The sequence below is a fragment of the Anabas testudineus genome, chromosome 18 (genome assembly GCF_900324465.2).
Source record: "Anabas testudineus chromosome 18, fAnaTes1.2, whole genome shotgun sequence".
Classification (NCBI taxonomy): Eukaryota; Metazoa; Chordata; class Actinopteri; order Anabantiformes; family Anabantidae; genus Anabas; species Anabas testudineus.
In genome coordinates this window covers 7373092-7387353 of record NC_046627.1, presented here as the reverse complement: position 1 = coordinate 7387353, position 14262 = coordinate 7373092, and the positions used below count along the sequence as shown (strand labels likewise).

Sequence of the window (14262 nt, the reverse complement as noted above, 5' to 3'; positions counted from 1 at the left end):
TTTTAATCTCTGTCTCGTTGGATTTGAACATGTGACTTGTGTCCGGTAGATTTCCACCTGCAGAGGTTTGTTTCACGGTTCTTTGGTCTCTGTTGAACGTTTCTGTGAGATATTGTTCACACATCTGCACTTTAATGAGTTTAATATTGTGTTTTTAAAGATTTGAAGTGAGGAAAAATCGACTTTTGTCAGTTCTCTTAACAGGACGTTTCTTTTCAATTCCTCTGTCCGGGATTTGTTGACTCAGCATTTCTTGTGTAAATCTTTGATTCTCTTCCCTCACTGGTTTCAGGCTCTTCTGTCTGTTGTTTCCATGTATTCATTATTCCAGCAATCAGTTTGTCTTATTTGTTGAGACTGATATGTGTATTATATGCGCCCTTACTCATTCTTGTTTCCTCTAGTGATGAGGATGTTCGGTGCGTTGTTTTTACCGGTATTACGGTACATGTATGTGTGTGACTGTCGGGTGTACAGAGCCGACAAATAACGTTCCTGTGAAAAATAAATGGTTTGTTCTACAGTCAAAAGAGAGGAGGTTGCTGCATTCAACATTATTGACTCAGTGTTTACTGTTCGTGTACCTTTAGTTTATTTAATTTTGATATATTTGATTTGATTGGATTTGATTTGCCTTGAAAAAATGGAAATACAACGAACTTTGAGGGTGTAAGAGCTGCTGAGGGAGACTGAAAACATTTTAAAAACTATTTGTGATCAAACGTAATTTATTTAAATAATAAAATTAACAGGTTCATGTCCTACAGCGACCTCTAGTGACCAAGAGTCGTCTCAGCAGGTTACATGTCTGTTCACCGTCCACATCTAAAGGAAATCCGGAGTCTTTTTTATCCATTACAAATGTTTTGGCCGGTTCTCGATCCCAAGAAAACTGTTTCTTTTGGAAAACGTGCACATTGTGTTACTCAAAGGAAGGGAGGTGTGATGTCAGGAGTTCAGGAGGTACTGGTTAATGCAGAGGAGTGATCTGGTGTCAGGTATCCGTGCATGTTAGTCCAGTAGTCACTGCAGTACCTGAGTGTTAGCAGCACTGTTAATAAAGTTCCTTGTTAAGGAACTTAACTCGACTCGATGAGTCAGGAGTGGTTATTTACATTACAGAGAGGACACATTTCTTGATGCCAACAAAAACGAAATTATCCGTGTATTCATTTTTAATTTATACACTAATAAAAACAGTTAAATAGTATACGGTAGGCATGTTTAGTTTGATTTATTTTTTTTTATGTATTATTGTGCATGATGGTTACGCACTATATGCAGAGTGGCCGAGCACCTATGGAAAAATAATACCCCCACTGTGACCTTTAGGGGGCGACATAGTTCCCTCATCAGACCAGACAAATAACCAACAGTCTATTAAAAACCTGAGGCTGTAGTAAGTAAATAAATATGTTCCAACTGCACATTTACCTGTTTGATTTTTCCAAACGTCTGCACAACACTACTACTATATTACACTGAATCACTGAACATTTGAACGAGTCCAAATCATTCAAAGATCCTCAACCTAAAACTACATGAAACATGCATTTAACTGTAAAATCAGCAGTGAACACGTGTTACACATAATAACAATGTGTTGGTTGTACTGCAGACATCTGGTATCAAAACGTCAACACGGTGCTATATAGAGGTTTCTGTTGACCCACAAGAGGGTGCTGAACAGTCCACAGGACACCAACACACTACTACTGGTGACATCTTTAGCATTTTTAGATTCACTATAAATCTTACATTAAATACATTTTATGATAAAAAGAATATTGACATTACAAATCTAGAATTGTGTAGTAGTTTTAGTTTTTTAGTGGCTGTAGTTGTAACGTGTGTGTTTGAGGTCTTGATGACAGAGGAACTGATTTCAGACTGAGATCCACTTCCTCATTTCTCTTCATAGCTACGAGCACCTGAGTCCAACATTCACTACTGTGACAACAACCACACAGTTCAGCAGGTGAGAGAACAAATCCCCAAAGTGTGTGTAGCTGATACTATGAAGTGTTTGAACCCTGTGAACACTGCTCACTTCCTCTACATGAGTAGTTGAGTTCTATTAGTGTTTGTCTTAGAGGATGGAGATTAAACTGAATTAGCTCTTCTTGTCAAAATGAAATGATTCTGTAGATTCAGATGAGCTGATGTTTGATGTTATTTACATTAAATATTTTATCACTGTTCTTTTAGTCACAGAAAAAAACCCACGTAAACTTTCTTCTGTCTCAGTAGAGAAAGAAAACCACAAACTAGACAGAGGAAGAAGGTGGGCTTTACTCAGTCTGACTCACAGAATCACAGAGACGTTAACAATGGAGGAAACACATCTTCAACGTCTGATCTGTAAGTAAAAACCTTTGTGTCTTTTCTTTACAGTGGTCTTGATGATGGCTCAGAGGAGGCTGAGCTCAGCTGTGAAGAAACACAACAAGGTAGAATCTGTTTGCAGGATGCAGGAGACATTTGGGAGCTTTGCTCCTCAGGAAACAATCAGTCGGTCAACAACATCCATGTCACGAGGTGGTGACACTTTTAATCTGACTCACTGAGCAGACCTACTAAAGATCTTATGATTTAGGGGACGTGGAGCATTTTACTTGGAGCATCTTTACATGAAAACTGAGCTGAGAGGAGTAAAAAAACTGTGCTCAGGTAAAACTTTGCTTTAAATTGTGACATATTACAACTGGACATTCACACCTTGTTTTGCGAGTGTCTTAGGCGCTGTTGGTGAAATGCACGATTCAATTTTATATGTATATACCGTATTTTCCGCACTATAAGGCGCACCTTCAATGAATGGCCTATATGAAAATTATTTTCATATATAAGGCGCACCGCATTATAAGGCGCATAAAATAGACGCTACAGTCGAGGTTGGCGTTACGTTATGCAACATTAGATGGAGCTGCGTTAAATGGAATGTAAACAAAACAGTAACAGGTGTTAGTAGGACCAATAATAAGGCCGAAACAATCTACTCAGTTCAGTGCATTTATTGTGGCACACAAACAAAACTACAGCGCAAGCATCAGCTGAGCAGTCTTTTCCTTAGAAAAAACACAAAAGGAGTCAATATTAATACCTGGTGAAATCAAAGTCCTTGAAACATAGATAATCCAAACCCGTAGCTCCAATAGGAAATCCAAAATAATCCAACAGATAATTAAACGAAAAACACCGGTATTCAACATAACACAAACCGGGAAAAAGTATCACAGTCCATACTCCAAAGCAATAATCCATGTAGCAGAATCCTCCGCCATCGATTACTTTAAGTCCTCCACACTAGTTTGTCATGAGAAGCAAAAGTAGTGTCTGGGTCTTGCCTTTAATTCAAGAAACGATCTGGCAACAGGTCTGCGGAACACTGCAGGTAAAAAGCCCTCCGGTGCACAACAGGTGCAATCAATCGGTTTAACGAATGTCAAGCTGCTGCATGAACACCATTTTAGTTGATCTTTGTTAAGATAATTAGTTGCAGAGTGAGCGCTCTTTCCACTCTGTTCAATAGAACAGCTTTGATGTATTTTCTCCCTCTGTAAATTAAACTAGTTTAGTTTCCACAGTAAAACGAACTGGTTCATGTTTATGCTGAGTGTGATTTATACGTTTGTGCCTTGGAAAACATTTGTCTTTGTAAGTATTAACATGTTTATTGTCATTAGAAGTATGTTAGTTGTTACCTGTTACATGTGATAAATTACGTGTGCGTGTTATTGTAATTAGCTTCATTCAAGTCAAGCTAGCGTGGGCGAGTATAACATACGAAATGTGTAACGATGTGTATTATTTGTTAATTTAGTTTCTTTCAGTTACATAAAGAAAAGATAGGAGTTTGTCCTCCAACTGTAGCCACCTCGCATTGTTCCCTCAGAAACTCTGTTCAGTCTTCTTTACTTGGCCATCTTGTTGCTGCCCCCACTTCCACACCATTGATTTGTTAATGTTAAACGTCTATTCACTTGTTCTACTGTGTGACTGACTCAATATTGATCCATATATAAGGCGCACCGGATTATAAGGCGCACTGTCAGCTTTTGAGAAAATTAAAGACTTTTAGGTGCGCCTTATAGTGCGGAAAATACGGTACATGGACTATTTTATCAGCATCACTTTGGATGACAGGATGCTCCTAATTTTAAAAATGTTTCTCAGTTCTAGAGATTTCTTTTATGTATGAAGTAAAGGAGATATCCTGCTCAAAGATAACTGTGCAATATGAAATCATTGAGGGTAAGAATGTGATTAGACATAGTGTCTCTGAGATATTTATATGTTTTCTCCTGGTTTCATAGATACACATAGCTGATTATCATCTGCATAGCAATGGAAATGTATAGAGTGTTCCTAATAATATTGCTCAATGGGGACATGTATAAAGTGAAAAGAATCGGTCCAAGCACAGAACCCTGTGGAACTCCATAGTCAACTTTGCTGTGCATGGAAGACTCATCATCAACACGCACAGACTGGAACTTATCTGATGGAGACACTCCAGAGCTGTTCCTTTCATCCCAATGACATGTTCCAGTCTGTGTAATAAAATGTTGTGATCTATAGTGTCGAATGCAGCACTAAGATCTAACATGACGAGTATAGAGAGTAGACCATTGTCTGATGTTAATAGAAGATCATTAGTGACCTTTACCAGTGCTGTTTCTGTGATATGATGTACTCTAAATCCTGACTGGAAATCTTCATACAAGTTATTCCTGAACAGATGGCCGTACAAGATACACAAGATATTGGATATTGGTCTGTAATTGGCTAAAACCCTTGAGTCCAGAGTAGGCTGTTTGAGTAGGGGATTGAATACAGCAACTTTAAAAGCCTGTGGTACATAGCTTGTTTGTAAAGGTAGAATCACAACATCTGAAAACCCCAGTTCAGCCCTATCCTACAGCCTTAATAATAAATTATCATCAAATTTCAGAAAATAATATATTGGCATAGAATTGTCTTTTGCATGTTTTTTTGCTTTAGGTTCTGTATGTTCATCTCATCTGCACATGGTCATGTGATCTTGGGAAACCATCATCTTACACCATCATCTGCGTAGATGATGAAGTCTAATACATAAGTTTAAGTATATTATTTAAATTAGACTACATAAAGCACACAAACTGTTAAAAACAAGTAAAATTAAATCTTTTGGTTGGTGTTTTATTGTTTTTTTTTCTTCTCATTTATGTCCCCAACTTGTTGTTTTTTTGATAAAATTTGTAATTTTTAACGTTTATCTTTCTACATGAATGTCCACGATGGGCTAATGGGAAACAGATTCACAAAGATGGTTTGATCAGATCACTATTGTATATCAACACAGGAAGTTATTGGTGTTATTTTAAAATGTGTACTAGTACTTTCAAAGGGTATAGGTATTTTAACCACACGTACTGTTCAATGTTTTTTTACTGCCACCACATTTTTTCGTGTGAAGTCAACAAGAGGTAACCACCCCATGCGCTTCAGTCTGCTAACTTTAGTTGCTGCCACTGTCTAAAAGCTAAAGATCACACAGTGAAAAAATGAAGGGTCAAAATTGCCTTTTGCTTCAGTTTTTATTCTAATGATGATTTATGATAGAAGTAGAACAACAGCAAACCAACAGTAAATTAACATAATGTGTATTAAAACAAAATAAATGGGATAGATGTTTCCAAATATAAAAAGTTATTTTAAAGTCTAGTAAAGTAAGAATGAAAATTAAAATTAGGCCACTGCTGTTGTACATTAGGCAACTTGTAAGTGGCTGGATAGTGTAGACCGTGTATTTTAAATACTCCAACATTCCACAGTATGCAAGTTGCAATATAAAAATAAAAACAGCATGTCCTTTAATTTAACCCTGAGAAAGATCTGCACATACTTTTTTTGGTCTGCACACATATAGCAACCTCGAATAACGGTACTACCACAGCCTGTAGGAAACACAACACAGAAAGGGAAGCATTTACTCTTGCACATTAAGCTTGTTACTTAGATCAAGTGAGATCTTCTTTTTTTACAGAGCTGTGGAGGTGGAACAACATTTAGACAGACCCTAACAATAGTTCTAACAAAACTGGTCAAAATAAAGCATCACATAATACTGTTTTAGGAGGTTTGTGGTTTTAACAGCAGTTTTTCTGGAAGCACAATGTGATCTAAGAGACTGATACTAAAGTAGGTCAGAGAGATTCAGACTTTCTCATCATAGCTTTGAGGCTCGATGCAGCTTTCATTGGTAATCAGATGGACGGAATTACCCGAGTGGGTCTGAACAGGATGTTAGCTGAGTCGGTCTGAGACAGACGGGCACTTTGGTGTGATTAAAGTTGTTCATAGCAGAGAGCATCTACTAATTCTAATTAACTTTTTGAAAGTTCAAACCTCAGTGTCTTTTTCTCTTCAGTGCCGATGCTGTTGCTGTGCTGTGCATCCACCACAGGTTAGTACATTTCTCTTAGCATGATGTTGTTAGTGAGTGATTTACAGTTTGATTTAAGATATTTCTTAAAATTATAATGATGGCAATTTACTCTTCATCAACACCCAAATCCTGAACATCTCAGACTCTCTGACTATGAGTCCCAGCAGCTCTCAACTGTTTGATGGAGACTTTTTCTCTCTGAGCTGTGAGGAGGACGACAGCTCTGCTGAATGGACACTGAGGAGGAACACAACCAGAGAGAACATGACTCACTGTGGAGATGGTTGGGGAGAACCAACTGGTTCCTCCTGTAACTTCAGTTTCATTGTCTCATGGGACAGTGGAGTTTACTGGTGTGAGTCCAGAGAGGGATCAACCAGTATCATCATCAACATCACTGTCTCTGGTAAGATCAGACTGTGGAGTTAGTGTTGATGAGTCTGTGTGGAAATGGATGAAATGCTGTAGTTTGTCTCTGTGTTGAGGTGGATCAGTGATCCTGCAGAGTCCTGTCCTCCCTGTGATGGAGGGACATGATGTCACTCTGCACTGTCAAACAAAGAACTCCTCCAAGCTCCCAGTTGATTTCTATAAAGATGGCTCCCTCATCAGGACTGAGCCTACAGGTCACATGACCATCCACCATGTTACCAAGTCTGATGAAGGCCTCTACAAGTGTCACATCAGCAGTCATGGAGAGTCTCCACCCAGCTGGATCTCTGTCACAGGTCAGGAGGTCAGACCTTGTGTTTTATGTTAGAAACTGTATTGTTATACATTCTTCTTCTTCTCTTTCGGCTTTTCCCATCAGGGGTCGCCACAGCGAATCATCCTTCTCCACCTAAATCTATCATGAACATCTTCTACCCTAACACTAGCCAACCTCATGTCCTCTGTTATAACATCCATATATCTCCTCTTTGGCCGTCCTCTTGTCCTCCTGCCTGGCAGCTCCATCTCCAACATCCTTCTACCAATATACTCACTATCCCTCCTCTGAACATGTCCAAACCATCTCAGTCTGGCCTCTCTGACTTTGTCGCTAACACAGGCAACGTGAGCCGTCCCTCTGATGTACTCGTTCCTTATCCTGTCTAACCTGGTCACTCCTAAGTAGAACCTCAACATCTTCATCTCTGCTACCTCCATCTCAGCCTCTTGTCTCTGTCTCACTGCTACCGTCTCTAACCCATAGAGCAGAGCTGGTCTCACCACTGTCTTGTACACCTTTCCTTTGAGTCTTGCTGACACTCTTTTGTCACACAACACTCCTGACACTTTCCTCCACCCGCTCCAACCTGCCTGCACTCGCCTCTTCACCTCTTTTCCACACTCTCCATCACACTGAACTGTTGACCCCAAGTACTTAAACTCCTGCACCTTCTTCACCTCAGCCCCCTGTAACCTAACGCTTCTATCTTGATCCCTCTCGTTCAGACACATGTATTCTGTCTTACTACGACTGACCTTCATGCCTCTTCTTTCCAGAGCAAACCTCCACCTCTCCAGCTGTTCCTCTACCTGCTCTATACTCTCACTGCAAATCACAATGTCATCCGCAAACATCATTGTCCAGGGTGATTCCTGTCTGACCTCATCTGTCAGCCTGTCCATCAGCATAGCAAACAAGAAGGGACTCAAAGCTGATCCTTGGTGTAGTCCCACCTCCACCTTGAACTCCTCTGTCTGACCTACAGCACATCTGACCACCGTCATACTTCTCTCATACATGTCCTGAACTAGTCTGACGTACTTCTCTGCCACTCCCGACGACATCATACAGTACCACAGCTCCTCCCTCGGCACCCTGTCATACGCCTTCTCTAAATCTACAAAGACACAATGCAGCTCCTTCTGTCCATCTCTGTACTTTTCCATCAACATTCTCAAAGCAAAAATGGCATCAGTTGTGCTCTTACGGGGCATGAAACCATACTGCTGCTCACAAATCTCCACCTTCTTCCTAAGCCTGGCTTCCACCACTCTTTCCCACAGCTTCATTGTGTGGCTCATCAACTTTATTCCTCTATAGTTGCTGCAGTTCTGCGTGTCACCCTTGTTCTTAAAGATCGGAACCAGAACACTTCTCCTCCATTCCTCAGGCATCTTCTCACTCTCTAGAATCCTATTGAACAAACTGGTTAGAAACTCCACTGCTGTCTCTCCTAAGCACTTCCACACCTCCACAGGTACGTCATCAGGACCAACACCCTTTCCACTCTTCATCCTTTTCAGAGCCTTCCTAACCTCATCTTTTCCAATCTCTTCTATTTCCTGCTCCACAACATCCACATCTTCCTCTCTTCTTTCCCTGTCATTTTCCTCATTCATCAGATCCTGAAAAATACTCCTTCCATCTTTTCTGCACACTCTCCTGGGTTGTTAGTACCTTTCCATCTCTGTCCTTAATCACCCTTACCTGTTGCACATCCTTCCCATCTCTATCTCTCTGTCTGGCTAGCCTGTACAAGTCCTTCTCTCCTTCCTTTGTGTCTAACCTGTCATACAGCTCATCGTAAGCTTTCTGTTTGGCCTTTGCCACCTCCCTCTTCACTCTACGCTGCGCTTCCTTGTACTCCTGTCTACTTTCCTCAGTCCTTTCTACATCCCACTTCCTTCTAGCTAACTTCTTCCTCTGGACGCATTCCTGTACTTCCTCATTCCACCACCAAGTGTCTTTACCTTCTTTCCTCTTTCCAGATGACACACCTAGCACCTTCCTACCTGTTTCCCTGATAACCTCTGCTGTAGTTTCCCAGTCATCTGGAAGCTCATTCTGACCACCCAGAACCTGTCTCAACTTCTGCCTGAATTCCTCACAAGTTTCTTCATTCTTTAACTTCCACCACTTGGTCTTCTTTTCTGTCTTCCCTCTCTTCTTCTTCCTGACCTCCAGAGTCATCTTACACACCACCATGCGGTGCTGTCTGGCTACACTCTCTCCTACCACCACTTTGCAGTCACTAACCTCTCTCAAAGGACCTCGTCTACATAGGATGTAGTCCACCTGAGTACTCCTACCTCCACTTCTGTATGTCACTCTGTTTTCCTCTCTCTTCTGGAAGTAAGTGTTGACTACAGCCATTTCCATCCTCTTAGCAAAGTCCACCACCATCTGTCCTTCCAGATTCCTTTCCTTCACACCAAACCTGCCCATCACCTCCTCATCACCTCTGTTGCCCTCACCAACATGCCCATTGAAGTCTGCTCCAACAACAACTCTCTCTCCTCTGGGGATACTCTCTATGACCTCATCAAACTCACTCCAGAATCTCTCCTTCTCTTCTAACTCACATTACATTACATTACAGTCATTTAGCAGACGCTTTTATCCAAAGCGACTTACAAGTCATTACAAGTTACAATGGTAGGCAGGGCAGCGTGAGGAGGTCTTGCCTAAGGACCCCTACTGGAGGTAGCCATAGCTGGGATTTGAACCCCAGTCTCCCACATGGGAGGCGGTGATGTTACCACTACACTAACCAGCCGCCGCCAACTCACAGCCAACCTGTGGCGCATACCCACTGACTACATTCATCATCACCCCTTCAATTTTTAGCTTTATGCTCATCACCCTGTCTGAGACTCTTTTCACCTCTAGAACACTGTTTACAAACTCCCCCTTCAGGATCACTCCTACCCCGTTTCTCTTCCTATCAACACCATGGTAGAACAGTTTGTATCCTCCTCCAATACTACGTGCCTTGCTGCCCTTCCACCTTGTCTCCTGCACACACAGAACATCTACCTTTCTTCTCTCCATCATGTCTGCCAGCTCTCTTCCTTTCCCTGTCATCGTACCAACGTTAAGAGTCCCTATTCTCAGATCTATGTCCCTGCCTTTCCCCTTCTCTCTCTGACCACGAACCCTTCTGCCTCCCCTCTTTCTTCGACCAACAGTAGTCAAATTTCCACCGGCACCCTGTAGGTTAACAGCATCGGTGGCGGTCGTTGTTAACCTGGGCCTCGACCGATCCGGTATGATGTATTGTTATACATTAATTATGTAAAAAAATAATAAGTAAAACATTTAAAAGTCTAACAAGTTGACAAATGACAAAAACCTATGTAATTAATTAATTATTATTTAACTTTAATTCATGGCAGAAACGTTTTGTCCAAATAATCGTAGCTACAATTTATTTTATTTATATATCACTCAGCTCTATGCGTCTGTACTTTACTCAGGGTCACACGTTACATGATGAAGATCTAATACGGAAATGTTACTTCTGCAGAGTGAAATAAGTGAATGCACTGAAGTGTTGACTTGTTGAAGCTGACTGAAGGATAAATGTGCTTCTTTTCAGGAAAACCCAGCACCACACCCACCCCTGCAGCCACCAGTGGTCCTGTTGGCTCGTCACCCTCTCCCTCTTCTCTTCTGGCAGCCTTGTGGTCTATTTCGTCCATCTGTGGTCTGGTTGTATTTATTGCTCTGGTTCTACTGGTCATACGATGCATCCACAGGAAACCAAAAGGTTTGACAACTTCACACAAAAAGAAACTAGAATAAAAACGAACTGTATTTATTTTACTTTGTCCAATCAAATTAACAGTGGATGTTTATTTTTACTTTGTCTTTGTAAAAGACCAAACGTTGAAGGTGAATGAACCTAGAGTCATGAAATATCAGTGGTTGACAGAGGGACCCAAAAACACTACTGTCCCTCAAATGGTTAATTTTGCTTCGATCCAGGTCCTGAAGTCCAGGAGGGAGATGATGACATCGCATACAGTGTCATCAACCCATTACATGAACTACAAAATACAAAACATGAAGACGGAGGTAGTATCTGTGTGTGCGTGTGTACGTCAAGTTAGAAAAAGGTTCTGCAACATAAACGTATAAAGTAAAGTGTAGATAGTTAGATTTTACTCTTACTCTTACTCTGTTTGATCTAAAACTGGACAAAAGGAAAACAAATACAAGTTGCATCCATTTACTGAGTAAAATGATCAAATCTTTGATGTTTGAAGTGGATTATAAGTTAATTTGAACTTAGAGTCAGGTGTGAGGCAGAGGTAGAACTTTTAGAGATGTTTGAGGTTTTGCGATGAGTAAGAACCTTATTCTATCTGTTCCAACATGGTGGTAGCAGCATCATGGTCTGGACCTGATTCTGAGTTTTACAAACACATTCTACAGGAAAATATAAACTTATCATCTGTTTCAGTCAATGCAAGGAAGCCAATCACTTTGTTTTCTGTGTTCACATCAGACCACATTTCAGGTCGTAGTAATGAAAAATTTGGTTTCAACAAGTGGTTTCACACTCCAGAGTATTTTCCTTAATATTGTTTCTCAGCAGCTCAGATACTCATGTTTTCCCTCAAGTTCAAATTTACATAATTTAAAGTTGTTGTTTTTTTGTGTACATTTTACAGGTTCTGTACGTTGACCTTAATATGTTCTATATATATTATGTCTCCCAAATGGTGACTTTTCAAATAGCTTCTTGTGGTTTAAGTTTGCCCAGTACCTGTGTATAAAAAGTCTTAAACGTCCTTCTTCCTTCACTATATTAAAATATATCTGCTTCTGGCTGAAAACTTTTTCAGTTCATCTGTTTGTCCATACTGCAGAGGGTGTAGTTCACTCCTCCAAATTAAAATCTCCTCCAGACGACCTTTAAATTCCTTTAATTTCTGCTGTAACATAGCTTCTTCATAGGTTTGTTCTTTGCTCACTGATGTTGTTCAGTGTTACTACTTAGCTGGATGCAACGTGTGAAACTGAAATGTGACTTGTGATTGTTTGGTTTCCTGTTTCAACAGTAGGTTGCTTTGTAACACCAGCAAGTAAAAAACGGCAGCCTGCATCAGTCAATGAAGCGTGGAGTCACACTGGTTTATAATGGAACAGAGAACTGAGTTAAATTAATTATAACCATATAACCTGTTGTGTGTCTGTTTGTTTCCACCAGAATCAGAAGTCATCTACTCTTTACTGACGCCGAGCTTCACACCTTCACACCAGTCCAACCAGTGACGTCCAGCTGCTGCTTTACTGACCACTAACTGGTCACCACATCCTGTTTAACATGATTTATTTCATCATTTCACAGCTACATTATACATTTCTAAATTTTTATATTAGAGTTCAGTTACTACTTGTTTTATAATTAATACATTTACTTAAATAACCATTGCTGATTCTAATTTCTCACATGTGACGTTTTGATGCTTTTCTTTTTCATAATTAAAAGAAAACTGAGCATCTTTTGAGTTGTTTATAATAAATGTAATAGTTTATATTGAATAAATTATGTTTACAACGGCCTCATTTATTAAAATTTACTTTGACCAGGGTTTTATATAGAGTTTACACAGTTTCTCCCTTAAACAACTCAGGTTTTTCGGCTTTTGTTTAGTTTGATGTTTAAAATGCTTTTAACTCGATGAAAACAAAGAAAAAAAGTGATAAAACAACTACAACAAAAGAATCACAGTAGCATGATCTTGTTTCAGTGACATCTGTCAAATAGAGGGGAATTATTTGAATTAGTTAAAAAAAAAAGTTTGGTTTAAGGATCATGTGACCATGTTATATAGGAGCAAACACTATTTAGCACATGTATTAGGAACGAGCTTCAAACTGTCGTATTACCTCTGACCTTTCTCTGCACTTCACTCTCCTACGTACCACAACTATCACAGTGACAGTTACCAGAGGAGCCTCCATAAACCATGTGGACTAGGAGAGTTTTGAACCTTCGTGTCAACGACACAGATGAACTCAGGACCTGTGCGTCTGTTTTCTCTTATCATAATTTGACTGTGATATGTTCCTGTGTCGTTGATGGTGACGTTCTTCAGAACCAGAGACACGTCTCCGTCCTTCATCTTTGGATCTGTCAGCTGCACAAAAGATGGATGATGTAAGGATTCAACTGAGCCCTCGTCCCTGTAGAAGAAGACATAACCAGACTCCCGGTTAGATCTGATCCACTGCAACACTGTGATGGTGGCGTCTCTGGGTCCCCGACACTGAAGAGGGGAGTCTTCTCCAGGCTTCACTTTGATCTCTAATGGTTCTGAGTAAAAAAGAAGAAATAATCTGAACTAATAGAAAATAAACTTCCAGATATTTACTAGTTCTCTTCAGAGCAGTTTGTTCTGGCTTCATGTTGTTTCTGCTCCATTTGAATTCAGCACAGAAACAGATCATGCAGACCTGGATCAACAGCTCCTACAGAAACCAACAACATAACAAATCCAGTTCTCACATCACTGACACAGGTCTCTGTTCTCTGTGAGGTCCTCATCACTGGGTCCCAGCTCCAGGTCCAACTCTGCCATCTGCTGGTTCTCAGTTGGAAACGAGGCTAAATGTGCAGCTCAAAAGCTGAGACACAGCAAATGAAAGGAAACACGACCTACATGTGGTGAAGCCACAACACTGTTCAGAGGTGTGTGCTGGTACCTCGTCCTCAGTGAAAACTGCTCCCACTTCACATTGATCAGATTCCTGTAGCTTAAAGACCAAAATGTCCTGTTTACTCATATAAATCAGGAATTGGACTGAATATGAGAAAGAGTTTTGGTCTACTGTTGGCGGTAGTTTCAACTAAGTAATCACCGAGCATTCACACCTTTGACCTAACAAAGGCACACAGTTTGGTTTCTACCAGGGGGCGGTTTCAGCTGTAACCCATTAGGACCATATTTAAGGCACCTGTTCTGCTGGAGCTTCAGTCCTCTTTGTGTGAAAGATCGCTTTGGGTAAAGACCTGCAAGTCCACCGAGCAGGGACACCGCAAGACGCAAGGTTCCCAACCTTTTTGCACTTTTCTCTGTTCACTTTAACCCTTTCCGCTTCTTAAAGC

General features: G+C 40.5%; 1 protein-coding gene across 1 annotated transcript; it reads left to right on the top strand.

Annotated features, from left to right (window-relative positions):
• Window positions 1-12610, top strand: LOC113168593 (low affinity immunoglobulin gamma Fc region receptor II-b-like). Its single transcript, XM_026369642.2, has 9 exons — window positions 1-65; window positions 1922-1978; window positions 2251-2361; window positions 6416-6451; window positions 6576-6839; window positions 6919-7161; window positions 10744-10914; window positions 11133-11222; window positions 12361-12610. Exons 3-9 carry the CDS (start codon window positions 2331-2333, stop codon window positions 12423-12425), a joined length of 900 nt encoding a protein of 299 aa, XP_026225427.2. The 5' UTR covers window positions 1-65; window positions 1922-1978; window positions 2251-2330; the 3' UTR covers window positions 12426-12610.
• The last annotated feature ends 1652 nt before the right edge of the window (window positions 12611-14262 follow it).

What these genes read in the sequence shown, in the direction of transcription:
- LOC113168593 (XM_026369642.2), top strand. Translation starts at nt 2,331, where the DNA reads ATGGAGGAAACACATCTTCAACGTCTGATCT. An exon ending in GTGCTGTGCATCCACCACAG is followed by an intron (nt 6,452 to 6,575) that starts GTTAGTACATTT and finishes TGAACATCTCAG; the next exon opens with ACTCTCTGACTATGAGTCCC. An exon ending in CATCCACAGGAAACCAAAAG is followed by an intron (nt 10,915 to 11,132) that starts GTTTGACAACTT and finishes GCTTCGATCCAG; the next exon opens with GTCCTGAAGTCCAGGAGGGA.